General features: G+C 33.8%; 2 protein-coding genes across 7 annotated transcripts; both read right to left on the bottom strand.

The window, feature by feature from the left end:
* Positions 1 to 68: 68 nt before the first annotated feature.
* On the bottom strand, positions 69 to 2,550 carry LOC109165492 (aluminum-activated malate transporter 10-like). The gene is made up of 7 exons (XM_019314286.1): positions 2,199 to 2,550; positions 1,966 to 2,106; positions 1,622 to 1,894; positions 1,405 to 1,523; positions 1,160 to 1,303; positions 527 to 984; positions 69 to 208 (listed from the first exon to the last, which is right to left on the bottom strand). The coding sequence occupies exons 1-7, from the start codon at positions 2,503 to 2,505 to the stop codon at positions 205 to 207; spliced, it is 1,446 nt and encodes a 481-aa protein (XP_019169831.1). The 5' UTR covers positions 2,506 to 2,550; the 3' UTR covers positions 69 to 204.
* Positions 2,551 to 4,725: 2,175 nt separating this feature from the next.
* Positions 4,726 to 8,747, bottom strand: LOC109165489 (transcription factor bHLH157-like). 6 transcript variants are annotated; one of them, XM_019314283.1, is made up of 11 exons: positions 8,303 to 8,747; positions 7,672 to 7,761; positions 7,461 to 7,572; positions 7,269 to 7,313; positions 7,104 to 7,163; positions 6,010 to 7,023; positions 5,805 to 5,906; positions 5,561 to 5,698; positions 5,356 to 5,487; positions 5,200 to 5,264; positions 4,726 to 5,145 (listed from the first exon to the last, which is right to left on the bottom strand). In XM_019314283.1, the coding sequence occupies exons 1-11, from the start codon at positions 8,410 to 8,412 to the stop codon at positions 5,073 to 5,075; spliced, it is 1,941 nt and encodes a 646-aa protein (XP_019169828.1). In that variant the 5' UTR covers positions 8,413 to 8,747; the 3' UTR covers positions 4,726 to 5,072. The 6 variants fall into 6 exon arrangements, with proteins under 6 accessions (XP_019169828.1, XP_019169825.1, XP_019169826.1 ...); XM_019314280.1 differs by having other exon boundaries at positions 4,726 to 5,264; positions 6,010 to 6,558; positions 6,592 to 7,023; XM_019314281.1 differs by having other exon boundaries at positions 4,726 to 5,264; positions 6,010 to 6,868; positions 6,911 to 7,023.
* Positions 8,748 to 17,514: the final 8,767 nt, after the last annotated feature.

Here is a 17,514-nt window from a genome sequence, read left to right as displayed (position 1 = left end):
CCAATCCAAAATAAAATATAAAAAAATTATAGCAAAGTATAAATGTCACACAATAATAATATAGCTCAAGTCCAGAAAAATCTGGACTCATCATATAAATTATCATTTTTTAAAAAATTAGGTACTAATTGTTTACAACTATTAGATCTAAAATATTCCAATTTACAGAAATCAAATCCCTACTAAGACTTCAGTAATCAAGGCTTAGGGAATCCTCAATAGGAGGTTCTTCAATGGTTTTTGTAGGTTTTAAAGCACATGCGGAGGAGAGAAAATGTTGTGTTTATGCAGAAGAGGATGGTTTTACTTTGATCGGTGGACCCCACCAAAAAAACAAATAAGCTCCTTGGTGCGTGTGAAGTGCGCCAGAGCGCCTAGTGGACCCCACCAAAAAAACAATTAAGCTCCCTGGTGCGCCAGGGCGCCTAGCTGGGCGCGTTAACCTTTGTTTTTTTTTCCTCTCTCCTCTTTCTTACTTGGTTTCTAAAAACTTGTGCAAAAACTTAACTATTGAAGATGCTCTTAGACGTTACTACATTGGTTTTGTTTGGGCATTTCACTATCCCCGGCCTTGAACTTTGCCAATCTTGCCAGTTCTTTAACTTGAGTCACCACCCCTTCAATCCTCATCGCCACCTCCATTGTTAGAGAAGCAAATGCCACAACTGGAATGGCCTCTGCAAGAGGAATAGCAGCAGCATTGCATGAAGCTGCTGGTGCCAAATCCGAGTCTTTCTCCTCCTCATTCTGGAATAACTTTGTCCCTGCAGAACTTGGAGGTCGCGGAATTACAGAAACTGAAATGGACTTCAAACGTTCTTGGAGTTCTTGGATAGCGCTGTCCTTTTCTTGGATTAGTATATCCACCCTGGGGAATGTGCTCCCAGTCTTGATCTCAGAAGCCAGCTCTCTCAGTATGCTTGAAGTTCTAGACCCTAGCTCCTTGCATGCTTCACTGAGAGCCTTCTTTACAGTCTCTGAACCCTATAATTCAACAAAAAAACATATGAAATGAGTGAACTTTCTACGTTACTATATTTGAAAGGTGTGCACTAGGTAAATCCCGCCCCATAACCCTAGTCAGTAAAAGACCAGAATAAGGTAAACCAGTCTAAACTTCAATGGGAGTCGAACTTGAAACTTTGTGCTACTTTGTTACCTTGGTTTCTTGATTGATGCAGCTATGTAATGTCTCGATGCAACAGGCGCAGGCGCGTATCGAGGCGCCAATTTTAAGGTATTGTTTCCAGGGATGCTGAAAGTTGAATTGCCCATGAGCCGGTTCCCATCTAGCGAAATTTGCCTGTATAGTATAAATACAAAATCTCGTTATCACTTGGTGGAGGAGTTAAATAGCAGGATGTGTCTGAACGGTTTATGAAATTGTCAGTTGCCAGTTCTTACCATTGTGTCTTCTGTATTCTTGGAATTCAGCACAGATCTGCAAGCTGCCACACTTTTAGCAGATTCCTGGGAACTCTTGCTGGTTTCTCCACAATCATCAAAGTATTCTGCTACACAGCCTAATATGGCAACCAGAAAATTAAAGCAAGTTTTTGAGACTAATGTGACAATCCAACAGAAATGATTTCAAAGAAGAATACAGAAGAGAATAGCTTACAATCTAAAGAGTTTGCCAGTTTATCCAAGTTACTTGTGATCAAGAGATGAAGCTCTTCGCCCGCCCAAACCGGGAAAATAAGCATGGTTGAGAGAGTGCACAGAGAAGTTCCTATGATTATGGTCGAAACCCTCCGATGAGCCAAAGTAAACAGCTCCTCCACACGGTATCCGGATATAGAAACCAGACTGAAGGTGAGGATGAAGATCATAGTTCCATACTCGAAACGCTTCTTCACAGATGGAATGAATCTAGAGAAAGTTGCTGCAGAAACTATTGAAACATCACAGTAAATAAGTAAGTTCAAGAACCAATTAAGACAGATTTACAAACATATTACATACCTAGTAGGAAGACAGAAGTTCCCGCGATTACAGCCTCCATCTTTGCTCCAAGCTTGCTGGCAAACCAATGAATCCCCAGAGCAAGAAATCCAGCAAGAAAAGTTCCCATGATTCTATTTAAGCATTTCGAAATGGTAGCACCTGGAAAGCACAGCACAAAACTATTAGTCCTAGCCTCACTTTCCCCAAACCTGTTAAAACGATTTTCGCCATTTTGGAATTTGGAGCCTTACCCACAGTGTACTCAAAAACTATTACAACTGTCAAAACTGCCCACATGGCTGTCCCTCCAACACCATCATACAAAGGCCTCATATAGTAAAACAGCGAGACGACGCTAAGAGCTATTCCCACTTTGAGGCCATGGATAACTTTTCTCGGCTCTTTACACCCTATATCCCATGCCTGCATAAAAAATCTCCACAGTCTAAAGACCGTTTTATCAATCAAGCACATCCAGATTATCCCAAGTTTGCTTGTCTGGGGTGGCAGAACTTCAGATGAACCTTCAGCCACCTTTGTTGTATTCTGGTTATTCATTTTGAAGGCTAAAACTAGATAACGATGTAACTGGGAATCGTTATGGGAGAGAAGACACACTCCTCTCAGATTCTGATACCACTTAGAATGTTAATGCGACGTATATAAAGCACTCTGGACTGCTAACTCTCATGTTAGGCCATGAATGGATTGCATGACGCGAAAACCCACCCACCGGTGAAATGAAATATGGACAGAGACAGTAGTTATATGCATGAATTAGTTACAGAGAGTTTTAAAATGCTGGAAATAGTGCAGAAAAGTACAAGACTTTTGGTAAAGCAAATCCACTCCAAAGTAGCAGTAGTAACAAGGCATGTGACCTGTAGAAAAAACTATATAGTATGAAAATGCCACTTTCATAGAATGATATTCTTTAGTATGAAGAACAGCTAGTAACACGTTATTCTGCATTCAACACAATAAAGCAAATGGCATTTGTTTAACTATTGTTTAGGTCATCCCTTTACCTAAACCGATTTCTGTCTGTCCTTTGACATCAGTGGTTTTCTTATCAGATTCCTCTTAGCCTTTCTTGAGGATTTTAAACACTGGTAAGATTACCCTCTCGTGTTTTTGAGCAATCTTTAGAATCTTAATCAAGATTTCAATTTTAACAGCTCAAATTCCACTCCAGCTAAAGATATAGTGAATCTGAAACCTTTTCTCCATTGGGTTTCACCAAAAGAGATATATGCATTCTTGATTTAAGCAAAGCTCACAAGAAGCAAAATAAATTATTAATTTTGCATGTAAAAGAAGTTTGTTCTCCACCAACACCACCTTGCTTGGTCCTGTCATCATACACTATCTTGAAATAAATAATCCCAACTTATGGTTCTGTGGCAAAGTTAGGTCAGGGATGTGGACCCTTGTAATCTCCAGATAATTTAATGATGTTTTTGGTGATTTCATAAGTTTCATTGGCTTTTACTGCTTGAACCAGAACACTTATCATGTTGTCTAGTGCCTTTTCTTAGTGCACTTATTTGAAAGGCTAGTTCAAGTATCTAAAAGATGATATCTGGTTTTAGCTAATCTAAAGAAGTCTGTGTGCTTTGGTTAGGTGCCCTGTTAGGACGCCACGAATTCTACAGGTATGCACACAGACCAAATTACACTTAAAAGATGAATTCAATCAATTAGTTAGTCTATATAAGAATAATAGTATAGTTTTGAGAATGATCTTATTATTAATCAACTGATGATGATGGTATAAAGTACATGGAGTTCCGGTCAGGATAGAAATGATAAATTGTAATATTCCTAATAATATATGGAGAGTGAGAATGAATTCTGGTCTGGTATCCTAATACGCCTCCTCAAGCTTAAAGTTCTCTAGAGTAGAGAACATTGAGCTTGTCACTTAGATTATTTAGCCTTGTTGTCGTTAGTGATTTGGTAGAGATGTCAGCCAGTTGATTTATTTTTTTATTTTTTTGTAAAGATGTAGTTTCATTGTAGTTCCTTTGATGCTTCGAACAAAATAAAAGAATCTTGACGAACCAAAATTTTCAGCTGCAGATCAGCTACAACAGAGCACTCATCCGGAGCACATCTACAATGGAATACTTATCCGCAGCGTAGCTACAACGGAACACTCATCCAGAGCCTTAATAAATGAAGTCAGACACGGCAACGTGCCATCAATGTATCCACTGAGACTTTGATCGCAGAGAAAGGGAACAAGTTAAGTCTTCCAAAACAAATAGTTTGAGGAAGTAAATTTCATAGAGATAAAGTGAAAGGTTGTTTGTAGGGTATTTATCGGGGTTGTGTTTGGATAGACAATATCGAAGATGTTGCGAGAAGAGGAGGTAGTGTCACCGGCTGGCGGCGGTGGATTTTTAGATTACTTATTAAGTTATATGATAAAGAGATGTATTCATAAAGATACAAAGAGTGCCAAGATCTTGTGGTCTAATGACACTAAAGTTGGTCTTTACCTAAAAAAAATGACACTAAAGTTCGACTCCCATATGGGAGGTCGTGGGTTTGAGCCTCAGTGGAGGCGGCATTGACTTTTTATGCTTCATTAGGTTGAGATATAAAGAGGTCCGACTTTATAAACCTATATATTTCTCTCTTATTTGTCAAACGTGCGACTATTAACATGCCCAAAAGTGTCAACTAACATTGAGTTTGTGAATTGGGATCATATTTTGCAGTAGATACCAATTGCAGCAATGGATTTTGTGAACACACAATAATGTTTGCTGGTTTTCTGCAATCACTTCTAAATAGCCAAAAAGGGCAGAAAAGCCACAATTTCATGATACAAAAGCTACAAGAGAAGCAAGAAATAAAGTTACAAACAAAATCAACTGTTAGCCTATAAGGACCATTACTCTATTCTTGCTTAGCAAGCATGCTCCCTTCACTCATAGCCAAATAAAGTCCTCCACCCTACTTATATATTTACCCAAAAACACACATATACTTAGCTGCCATGCCTCTTCAGTGATCAATTCCCCATTATATTCCGCGTTTCTTCTCCAGTAGAGACCAATACGAGAACTAACTATACAGTCAAAGTGTTTAAATTACCTGTCTAAATATTTTAAACGTCAATATAGGCCCTCGGGCAAGCTAATAGGAAAGGGCACAGCAGACTCGGAGCAATTGCTCGATGTACTAGGCCTTCCATTATCTCTAACATTACCAAGCTGATCTCTTGCGTGTAACTCACTAGGCCCCGAGAGTTGTAAAAGTTGAAGAAGCGAGGAAAATAGCTCGTGTCTTGATACAAACGCATTTGCCTGAAAGAAACCTCGTTTAAATAAGTGAAAACGGCTCCCCATGGAAGTTGAAAATATAGTTGCTTAATTGGGTTTTTATTCCGTTATTTACCTCAGGCTCGACAATGAAGTGTGCCCATATCTTAGTCTCGCGAAGTTCCATGGTCCCCTTCAATATATTCAAGCCAAAACCTCGGATTACATCCACTATCTCCAGAAAGAAACCTTGTTCTTGGCACAGGATCTGAATCAACAAGTTAAGATCAATACAAATTCAAATTTTTTCGAAAAAATGAAGATAATGACTTAAAAATCACCTCTATAAGCATTTGGCCAGGAGTACAAAGATCCTCAACTACCAGGGGACAAATCATTGTTTGATTCTCGATTTCACAGGCCCATGTTACTCCGTTAGTATTACTGTTGGAGTTGGAATCTTTCCGGCCCTTTTTATCCTGTTAGACAATTAGCATGAAAGTTAATAACTGATAACTACCGAAAAACGAGCAATAACATCTTTTAGTTGTTCAGGAATATGTGGCATTTGATTAAAAAAACAACCTTTAGTTCTTCAGTTTTTTTAAGTCCTTCAGCGAGCCTCGTGACACTTTGCAAGAAAAGCAGCTGTTTTATAGTTTGATGCAACAAGCGATCGATGCTCATCTGCAATACGATCCAATAAATGCACGAGAGTAAGATTCTTTCCCTTTTCAGAGGTATAAAGAACATAGGAAATTCGAGAATTGAGAATGAATATCAGATATACCTTTCCACCATTAGGAATGAGCTCTCTCAACTCTGCAAGGCGTTCGTAGGTCCTTACACGATCTTTTGGGATGGGTCGAGTTCCTGGTTTTGCCTTTTTCTTGACTGCTTTTGACGGTTTTTCATGATCCTTAGTATTCATGACATTGGTGCTGCAATTTTCACCGATCAACGATACTATAGTCTCCAACTTTGTAACTTCTCTCTCGCTAGCTAAAGGGTGTTCGATTCTCCTCTTCTTTGTCGATGATAACTGATCATTGCAACTAGATCCAACAAAAGAACACGAGCTACTAGGATTGTCGCTCAAAAGATGATCTAGGCCTAATTTGGAGAATAATCGATTCGATGGCCAATCCTTGGAACCAATGGAGTGCTCTGAGGTGCACCCTGAAATCGAAGTACCAAAATCCCACTGCTGACCACTTGTTGCTGCTGGCTTTCTAATGTTGTCTGATTTCTCGGGCATTTTACACCCAAAACCATCCAAAACTTCATCAAAGGCAGATTGTCCTAATTCATGTGTTGAAGTCATAACCGGCCTCTCCAAGACGTTTTGAACTGTATTTGTGCAATACTCAAATTGGTCTGGCAACGCACAAAACGCATTGTCACAATCCTGAGAAATCGCTCCGGGTAAGATGTTTCCCTGTAACGAAGTTAAGCTTGAACCTTCAAGCCCCCACACACTGCTGCATGAAGGTTGGAAGCCATAGCTGCTGAAGTTGGTCTGAGTTTCTACACCGCCATTTTGGAACTGGTCATCAAATAGAGAGAAGGCTTCAACCGGAAACGATTGAACCATATTCATTATAGGATCTACAAAGTCTGGGCTTGGCAGAGCTTCGGGGCTCATAAAGTAGGAAGAATTGCATATCGATGAAGCAAGAGACCCGCTAAGGCCAAAAACGTCTCCATTTGCTGATGAAGAGGAACTTTGAGCAAAAATCGTTTCAATATCTGTCCCCTGAAAGAGTTTTTTCGTTTCATCCACAAACTCCATCCTCTCTGGAAGCTGCAGATACAAGAAACATGGATATGTTATAAACCGAAAAGAGTTTAAGCATAAACTGAAGACAATTGGTAAATGCTAACCTTCTGATTAGATCCAAATTGTACAACCCCCAATGGTTCAACAGATATCACTGCAATTGTCTGGAAAACAAAGTTGGATTAATCCATAGTGGAGTAGCTAATTCCCAGATCACTAGTAAAGATTAATTGGAAAACACATCATTAACTTATACTAAAGCAAAATACCTTAATCCCACAGGAAAACTGCCCATAGAATTCAGAATCATCATCCTGTAGAATCAAATTGCAAATTACCAAATCAACACTCAAGAATGGAGTACTTTTAGCTCATCTTTGCATCCAAAATGACTAAACTAACAGATCTTCATTAGCAAAAACATCTTTTTATTTGCAAGAAGAGAAACTCTTAAGTCTTACCTGCAACAACTCATCACAATTATCAGCCAAGCCATGGTGGCTCTGCCAAACAGAATTGGTGTCAGAAAGCATCCATTTATGATTCTTGGTAAAAGCAACTTGGCCAACCACCCTGTCAAGATTTGAAATTCACATTTCCTCATAAGCCTTTCCTAAAAAAATTGCAACTTTTTCACAAGAATCTACAAGATTGTGAGCATATTGGACATACCCACTGCCAAGTATATTAACTTGCAGAAGCATATCATCAATCAACCCACCCATCTCCTCCTCATAGTAGGCATCCCTCAGTGTCAAGAATCTGGCAAAAAAGTTTGAAGTCACACCAAAAAATTAAGAAAAGAAAAAGAAGGTATCTACCACATTGAATCTTTTTATTATTTTGTAGTTAAAATCAGGGCATTTCAATCCAAAAAATGCCCATGTTCATGCAACAAAATATCTTTAAAATCACCCAAGTTAAAGATTCATATCTTATGCAAAAGATCAGACTAGCTAGCTGCTAGGCAGTGAGTGTGATAGTTTGTCAAACAACTTTTTAAAATTTCAAGAAGAATATTTTAATTTCAAGGAGGGTTTAGTATTTCAAAAGATTGCGCTTTATTCTACTATCTAGGACTGCAATTCAATTCATCAATGCTGGCAAGAATATAAAACTGAAGAAACCCAAAGAAAGCTAAACCAAACAAAAGGAAAAACGACAAAAGGGGATCACATAAACCAAAAGTTCTAAAATGATCATAGAAATCCTCTCTCTCTCTCTCTCTCAAGACTCTACAAAAAAACATATATAATATAAAAAAAATTGTGTGAATATAAGCAGGGAAAACCAAAGAACTTACAAGGAATTTTGCTGGTTGAAACCCCAGAAGACAGCATAAGACCATCCATTGCCACAGCATAGGCTCTTGAGGAGTGCTTTTGCCACTGTTTCACTCTTCCCTTTACTCATTTTCTTCCCACTCACAAAACCCAAAGAAGAAATCCAGCTATATATATGTGTATGTATTATATATCTCTTTTTACGTACAAGAACTCAATAAACCGACTTTAAACCCCAAAGCTGAGCTTTTTTGTATTCCAACAAGAATTATAGTATCTGCAGAGGCAAGTTTTAGGGTTCTTGAAACAATCAAAGGAAGCAGCTTTATACAATGAGATGGCTTCTGGGAAACCTTTGAACTCGTACAAGAAAAAGAACAGAAAAAAGGGTATGCAAATTACAAGCTAGGTAGTGCCCAGACCAGGTGAGAGAAGAAGAAAGAAAATCTGTGGAGAGGAAAATACCTTAAAGTGGAACTTAATACATAGATATAGTGTTTTGTAGTATGGTTGGATATGGGTTTTGGAGGGGGTGGGTGGGGGGGGGGGACAGTAGGGTGTAGGGTGAAAAGGAGGGGGTTGAGTTACTAGGTTTTAGCTGTGCAAAACTGGAACAAGTTGGACGAGGACACTGATGTTTTTCCTCAATTTATGCTATGCATATTTATGTTGAGATCATATATCTATCTGGTGAAAGATTTTCTGCTTTCCTTTATTGTTCTCTTTTTTCGTTTAATTATTTGGAGGATCCATTGTATGTTCTTTGGTTTGTAGTTTCTTATGGGCAAATAGCATTATTTTGGGGATATTTTTTATCATAAAGTTAAAAACGCTATTGAAAACATGCATATCTACCATATCATCCCTTTCTCTGATCTCCCTAAAAGAGTACTGAATTTTTATTATTGGAATTATTATACTTTTATGAAAAGTAAAAGGTTAGTGTAGTTTGGAAGATTAACTCAAGGTGAAATTTTTTCAACAACAAAAAGAAAAAAAAAATCATTTACTTTAAAGTTTTGTACTAAAACTTGTACTCCATGCCATTTAAAAAAAAAAAAGTATTAATAAGTATATAAACATAAATGTGTTACTTGTAGAACCTTGTAATTACGACTAACTTGATTAAGTTGTTCCATGTAGTTAGTGATTTTAGTTATCCACAAGTGAATTATGCAATCTTGAAAAATATTTCTTCATCAGCTTAATATGTGGATGTTTTAATTCGGGACTGGAAGAATTCATTTATTTCCTAAATTTTATACCAATTTAATATGAAATTAACAATTTCTTATCATTAATTTCGTTACTATCACAAGCCCCCAAAAAGTTAAAAAAAATTTATTTTTAAATTTTTATACTTAGGTGATTCTAATTTTGTCAGACTAATTCTAAGTCCACAGAACCTTACCTTTAAGAGTCGTTTGGTTCACGGAAGGTTAGATTACCTTAGAGAATGTTAGATTTCTATGTTTGGTTAAAATTAAGGTATGTAATATAATCATGTTTGGTTTAGAGTTATACATACATACATACATAATATATATATATATATATATATATATATATATATATATAAAAGCTAACATAAAATATATATTTTTAAATAATTAGAATTTAAATAGCAAAATGTATAAATAGCCAAGGTTATCTTACATAACCTAAAAAATTGAAGGGAATCACATTCCCTTCAAAATTCTATATGGAAAGAATGTTTTATTCCTTAGAAATGTTATATTCCCTAATATAATATGAACCAAACATGGAAATGTTAATTTTGGAATGTCACATTCCCTTAATTATGTTATATAACTTGAACCAAATGTCCCCTTAAAATCATAGAGGTAAATTGCGAGTCGTACATTTAGCTTGAACCCCCATTCAGTCATTATATCAAATCAAATGGCATTAATATACAAATATTTAAGACTTATAGATCAGTAAAGTCACGTCTCGTGAGATTTAGGGAAGCAAGAGGGCAAATAGGACAAAATATTTAGCCAAGCCTGGTCTATTCCTTAATTAGGTTTGTCTTTTCTTGAACTCCTTGAGGGGTGGCTGTTGGAACATCAAAAGAATAAACCAATTATTAAAAGAAATTCTATAGCCATATGTAAGGTGAGTATTATAGATATATATATATAGTTAAGGATAAAATATATGTTTACAACTTCATAAATATACATACAAGATATTATTACATGTGATTATAGAATGGAGCTGAGGAAGCTGATGATGAACGCCGGCGGCGATGGAGATAGTAGCCGGAGAATATTCCGGGGGAGAAAAACAAAACACGAGGTGGGGGGGGGGGGGGGACTCAACCCATCCCACCTTGGGAAGTGGGAAGTATAGTGAGTGGTGGGGCCCAATTCCCGGTAGAGTGTGGGGTTTGTAGGGATCATCTTCTGCTACCCTCTTCTGCCATTGCCTCCCTACTACGCAACCTCGTTTTTCGTGCTACCCTTTTCTGGTTTACATAAAAAATAACCCAATGCTATTTTGCCCCTTAATTTTTTACTCAGCTTATGTTTGGCAAATATATATGAAAAATTGATTGAAAGCTTATTATGTTATGTAATGTAACTAGATTATTTTTGGAACATTATAAGCAGAGTTTATTAGTTTATAAGTTCCTAAATAAATTCTGCTAAATAGAGTTTCTATGCTATATTTTTTCGTCTCTCAAATTTTACTAGCACTAATGGTTAATTTAATTTTATAATGTTAATTTGGTTGTTTAATTATCAATTTTCTTTTTACGCTAATTATAATAATGCGCAATATAAATATGAATAATGTCTAAGAATAAACACAATCAGGGACGGAGGGAGAGGGGGGCAGGGGGGCGGTTGCCCCCCTCATCCTACCCCTACCCCATATATAGTATTTGTATGTATATATGTATATATTACATGTTTTAATATTAGTATAAAAAAACTATAAAATGTTAACAAAAAGTGAGTTAGAGTAGGTGGTAGAGCACATCTTTGGTAATAATAATGAGATAATGAGATTAAGGGTTCCAATCTTAGCATCAACATAGTTTTACAATTCTTTTTTAATATTACACACACACAATTATTTTATTAATTATGTTTCATATTTTGTTATGAATATTTTTATAAAGTTTCGATGTGTTTTATTTTTTGTCCATATCCAACAATATTTACAATTATATTTCTTAGGTAGTTTATTTATTTATTTTTAAATTATCTCTTTTGTTTTAATGTTTCGCTTTTTCTGAAAAAAATTTCTGAATCCATATGTACTGTTTCGCCCCCCTCAACCGAATTTCTGGCTTCGTCCCTGAACACAATGTAACTATGTAAGTATGGTATGTTAGTATAAGTGAGAATGGACAATATAAAAGATAGTGATAAATTAAAAAGAATATAGTAATGAATAGTCATGGATAAATATGTAAGCAGGTATTAAGAGAATGGTGCTCATATGTTGGTAGAAGACTAGAAGTAGATACAGTTGTAGATGGTAAGATTTTGATTTTTTTATACGAAGAACAACAAAAAGTGTTCTTTAATTTTCAAACTAAAAATCTATACAAGTAAACATTTAAAAAAAAATTATTTTTCATTCTCTGATTTTTTTTAGTTTTCCAACAAAGTAAATAATCTTCCTATTAATAAACAAGGCATTTAAATTTTAAACTATTGGATGGGTTGAAAGTTGGTAATAAGTTAATAAGTTTTTTTTTTTTTTTTTTTTTTTTTTTTTTTTTTTTTTTGAGTATTATTGATTAAAGAGTCAATACCCCTACTACCGGGGTTCAATTCTGTGACAAGGTATAAAAATGTCGTCTAAGCACGAGGTGTTTAGCAAGTTTTCTTTAATTGTATGCATATATTGATTGTAATAATTGTTAAGAGTTAATTTCACGTTTTCAAAAAAAAAAACAAAAAAAAAAAAACAAAAAAAAACAAAAAACAAAAAACAAAAGAGGTAATTCCAAGGATGATCCCTTAACTATTACTCCGTAATATTTATCAATTTTTATCTTAGACTTTCAATTGGACCATAAATGGCCCATTGACTATTGATTTTTACCAATTTTCGTCCTCGACTTTTAATATGATCATAAATGGTCCTTTGACTATTGATTTTGTTCCAAATTTGGTCCTTCAGTTAAATATTCATTTAATAAACATTACATTTAAGAATACTAATGTAAAAATTAGCTTGTTGTTGAGAAGGACAAATTGAGATTAAATTTAATACATTAAGTTCATCATTGTGAAGAACTAAACTTTTTGTATTATTACCATTAAATTTAATATTTATTAAAATGATATTTAACTAGAGGACCAAATTTGAAAAAAAAAAATCAATAGTCAAGAGACCACTTATGATTAAATTGAAAATCGAGGACGAAAATTGGTAAAGATCAATAGTCAATGGACCATTTATGGTCCAATTGAAATTCGAAGGATAAAAATTATATTGATAAATGACAATAGTCAAATGACCATTCCTGTAATTAACTCTAATTGTTAATTTTTTTGAATGCTACTACTTCTACTTTTTCAGCCTACTGAAGCACAAAGAGCCAATAACGCCTCCACTGAAACTCAAACTCACAACCTTTCATATGGGAGTCCAACCCGGCTCTAATTGTTATTATTGTAATCTATTTATTATTAGGCTATAATGCATTGTATCTCAAAAAATAAAAAATTCAATTGGATAAATTATATTTTTCCTTTTTCCTACCCCTCCCATTTTCTTTGAAATCCGAACTAAAAAAAAAAAAAAAAAAGACTCCATAGTAAATATTTCCCACTACTCGTTCGACTTTCCTTCTTCTCAAGTTCCCATTTTCACCCGTCCAAACACACCTTTAGTCGTGGATGCATGCTCCATAATCCTTTTATAAACTAGTCAAACCTTTTCTGCATTGATCTTACTTTATAACCATGCAAATTTCCTTGCAATAATTGTTATACCACCACCAAAAAAATAATCTCAGTCAAATTAGTTATAACCATGCATGACCTTTACCTGGTAGGAACAAGTGTTGTGTGTGAAAGAATGTTGCATGATATTTGTAACGGAAAGGTTAATTTTATATATATATATATATATATATATATATATATATATATATATATATATATATATAAACATATTTCATTGTCAACTAGGTAGTCATGACATATACTGCTAGGTATCACTCATGACTTACGAGTTATTTAATAATGAGTTATTAAATATTACTATGAATCTAGAAAGTCACGCCTTAATGGTTCGTGATAATGCTGAGAACTTTAAATGAAATCGATAATGAGTTATCAATATTGAATTAATAGCTTATTAATGACTTAATTTAATATTGGGTAATTTTGGCTTTTAAAAGCTAGCACCTTTGGGCACAAACCAGGCTATATAAATAGCCTTACCATTTTTCTTAGAGATGTGAAGTGAAAGAGATTTGATTCGGAAAAATAATTTTTCACGTGAAAATTTCTGAGAGTTCTCGCGTGCCCGATTGGTGGACGGACTAGAGGTCGGACAATTAGACGGTTGAAGATTTGCTTATGTCAAAGGGCTTCAAGGGTAAGATCATGCAATTCCCTCCTTAAACGTAGAATCTAGAAAAAGTGATTGATGCTTCCACAATTATATGATCGAATTTTTCTAAGAGCAAGGTGGCTTGGGGTTTACCCCGTGCACGGCTAGCTAGGTCCATAAGGACATAAGACGAGGTTTACTCAATACACACCCTTAAATAGTGGCTGTGACTTTCCCCTCGTCACCCAAAAAAAAAAAAAAAAAAAAAAAACCATTACCAATAAAGGAGTGAATAAATTAATACTACATGTAGTCACACTTTTTACTTTATTTTGTTTTAAAACTTATATTGACGTTATTTTGAGTCATTCATTTTCTATTTTTAGAAAAATAAAATCTAAAGGTATAGCAAAAGTTTTGTTCTTTTAAAATACACTTAGGCGGTGTTTGGTAAATGATTGTTAGCTGATTTGGCTTGTGAGTTTACTAGTTGATAGCATTAGCTGATTGTAGAAAAGTGTTTGGTAAATTAGCTATTAGCTGATTACATACAAAATAATTTCTCAAAAAGCTAATCGAAAAAACTACTTTGTGTAGCTTTTTGAATTTTAGCATTTTGAAGCAATAAATTCGTTACAAAAGGTTAATTTTTTTTTTTTTTTGAAAATACAAAAGGTTAATTAATTAAACACTTATACTAATTGTTTAATCAAGTCAAACATCTAATAGTGATCAAATAAGCTAAAATTAACTGATAGACTAACTATTTTATCAAACAGGGCCAACCAATTCAAGTACGTAGAATGTGTCCTTAAAAGGCATCATCAAGGGAAATATGTTATTAGTGAAGATCTATTGTCATTTCGTTACTGTATTTATGGAAATTAAAAGTCTTAATTAGCCACTATTTGAAAGTGTGTTTACATTAAACCCCTTTTGTAATTTTAGTCGACAAATGATAAACACAATGAGATAAATCAATTTTGGTTTTTTACAACTCAAATCAAGAAAGTCAATAAATAACTTCTATAATAATAAATTAAATTTAAAATTTTGTGATTATCAAATCAATTGTTTGATCAGCGCTAAGGGTTGCCGTTACTCTTCTTGTACAGTGTGAGTTAGACAGTGCATGGTAGACTGTACTGTTGCATAATTTTGCAATGACAGTGGTTTGAAATCAGATCTTAATTATGTTTCATTGCCAACCAAACATTAATCACCTCAATCATCTTTTTTTGTTTAGATCTGCTCCTTAAAAGTTGAGAATCAATAACGAAATTTGCGGAGCATTCAACAAAGACAAGCAACAAATTACAAATATTTGAACAAATCAACTGTACTTCCAAGTCTTCAACTATTAAATAATAGAGTTTAATTCACTTTAAAGATTTCGTGTCTAAACTTTATGTATAAAACAATTTTTTTAGCACCAATTTTTTTTTTAAACAAATTTTTTAAAAGGAAAAAATCTAAGAAAATTACAACAATTCATTAAAAATGTTAGACTATAGAATTTAATGTAATTACTGAATTTTGAACTTTTATAGTAAAAAAAAAATGGGAAAGAAAAAAAAAAATGAAGCAAGCTAGTTATATTAGTCAATCATTCTCAAATCAGGCTTTCGGTTATGAATGAAAATTAAGTCCACAAGTCTTGATATTCAAGGAAAGTGGATAGTGATGTTAATGAAGTAAGAAGCATCACCTCAGCAAAGATGCTACCACCCTAGCTAGCTAGCTTCCATTAATGATAGAAGATTAAAAGTAATGACGATTTTAATCCATTAATTATACTCATATTGTAGATTCAGTCCATGAATTATTAATAAATACAAATTTTTCTATTTAATTATGAGTGAAGTGGCTATTTTAGTCCACTACTAACAAATTATGCTAATACTAATAATATATTTAAAATTTTCAAATTATTGAGGGAGACCTTAGTCATTTTTTATTTATATCATTTTGTATTAAATAAATAATTAATCGTTGAGGTTGACAAACAATTTTTTTACCATTGGAGTGTAGCTAAAACTTCAAAACTATTTAGGTTTTCAAATTTAATAAATATTACTGGTCAAAATATATATTATGAATTTAAGTACTTTGTTGTTTTCAAGTCAATAAGTTAGAGTTGAGCCTTCAATCTATAAGATTTTCAATTCATATGTCATTTCCATTTTCTTAAAAAAAAAAAAAAAAAAAAAAAAGAATAGTGGTTCTACACAATTGCATTTTCAATTTTCCATCTGCAACCAAGACATCACAAAAAAACAAACATATTAGATTATTGAAAGATATTAAAAAATTGTTATGAAATCGTTTGTTGTTCACATAAAGAAATGTTAATATATATGAAAAATTGATATGAATACACATATAATAATTCACAAATCAATGTCTGTTATTTGAGCACTTATTTTGTTTAAATGCTCTTCAAAAATTTATGTAAGAAATAAAAACATTACTAATAAGATATAATGGTCATATACTACACTGTACTACTATAGAAATATAAAATCAAAGCATATAAATATCACCTTGATTATTTAAATAGATACATTCATTTTCTAACTAGTAAATTGACATTTAACCTTGAAGTTAAAGATAAGTAGATACATGTTTATAAATCTTATAAAAAACTAACAATTCTTCATTACGAATTAAGAGAATCGGTTTATTATATGAACATTTAGTTGAGTGAATTTGGGAAAACTCTATAAAATGACTAATATATCCTTCAGTAATTTGAGAATTTGAAGTGAAATATTAATTTTACTAGAATTTGTTCACACTGGATTAAACCAACTCACTTGTTAATAAAAATAAAAGAGCAGTAAAGTGAAATGCATTTTGTTGACTTGTAAGCCTAAACTTCTAATAATAAGCTAAGGAACTACACCTATTATTTGTGATGATTATTTAGATAAGGGGGGAATTGAATGCTAATTTGTATGGAGATATAATTAATAATTAATCACAATAATCTGTCTTCAATTGAGTCTGAGAATATTGACTTACCCACTCTCATCTCCTTTGATGATCACCTGTTACAACTTTAGGCACGCATCCATCTTCATTTCTTGGGAACATTGTGCTAGCTACAACGTAATTTACTTATTTTAGTGTGACAATTTTTACTTGAATTATTGTATGTGTTCATCTTTTTTCTTCTGAAATTGCACCATGACACTTGAAAAATAAAAGCAATGTATTTTTACTTGTTAATTAGGTTATGCAGTAGTTACGTTCATTAATTAAACTTGTTTAAGCAAATGTAAATAATGAAAGCTAAAAGCATAAAGAATGTAAAAAACACAAAGAAATGTTACGCAGTTCGGAGCTCCTTCTCCTACGTCTGCGGGGCAACCCACGTCTGCCCAATCCACTATAGATGTTCACCAAAAGGAGTATTACAAGAGGTAAATACAGATGGCCTCCAGCCTTTACCACTACCACTCTTTCTAACACCTATCCAGGATTGACACACGAATACCCGAACAATCTTCACAAGATGCTTCAGCAGTACCACGTACTGATCATGTAGTACAGATTAAATATTCTTGAGAATTAAATAATAAAACACATTAAAATCAAAGGCTTTGTAAATCAGAAGTGTGCTCTTGAATATTAATCTCAAAGTTGGCAGGTTTCTTCTTTCGAACAGCTTCTTTAAATAGCCAATGTTTAGCTTCATTTGTGA

The sequence above is a fragment of the Ipomoea nil genome, unplaced genomic scaffold (genome assembly GCF_001879475.1).
Source record: "Ipomoea nil cultivar Tokyo-kokei standard unplaced genomic scaffold, Asagao_1.1 scaffold3069, whole genome shotgun sequence".
In the NCBI taxonomy this organism is placed as follows: Eukaryota; Viridiplantae; Streptophyta; class Magnoliopsida; order Solanales; family Convolvulaceae; genus Ipomoea; species Ipomoea nil.
This window is presented reverse-complemented; position numbering and strand designations above follow the sequence as displayed.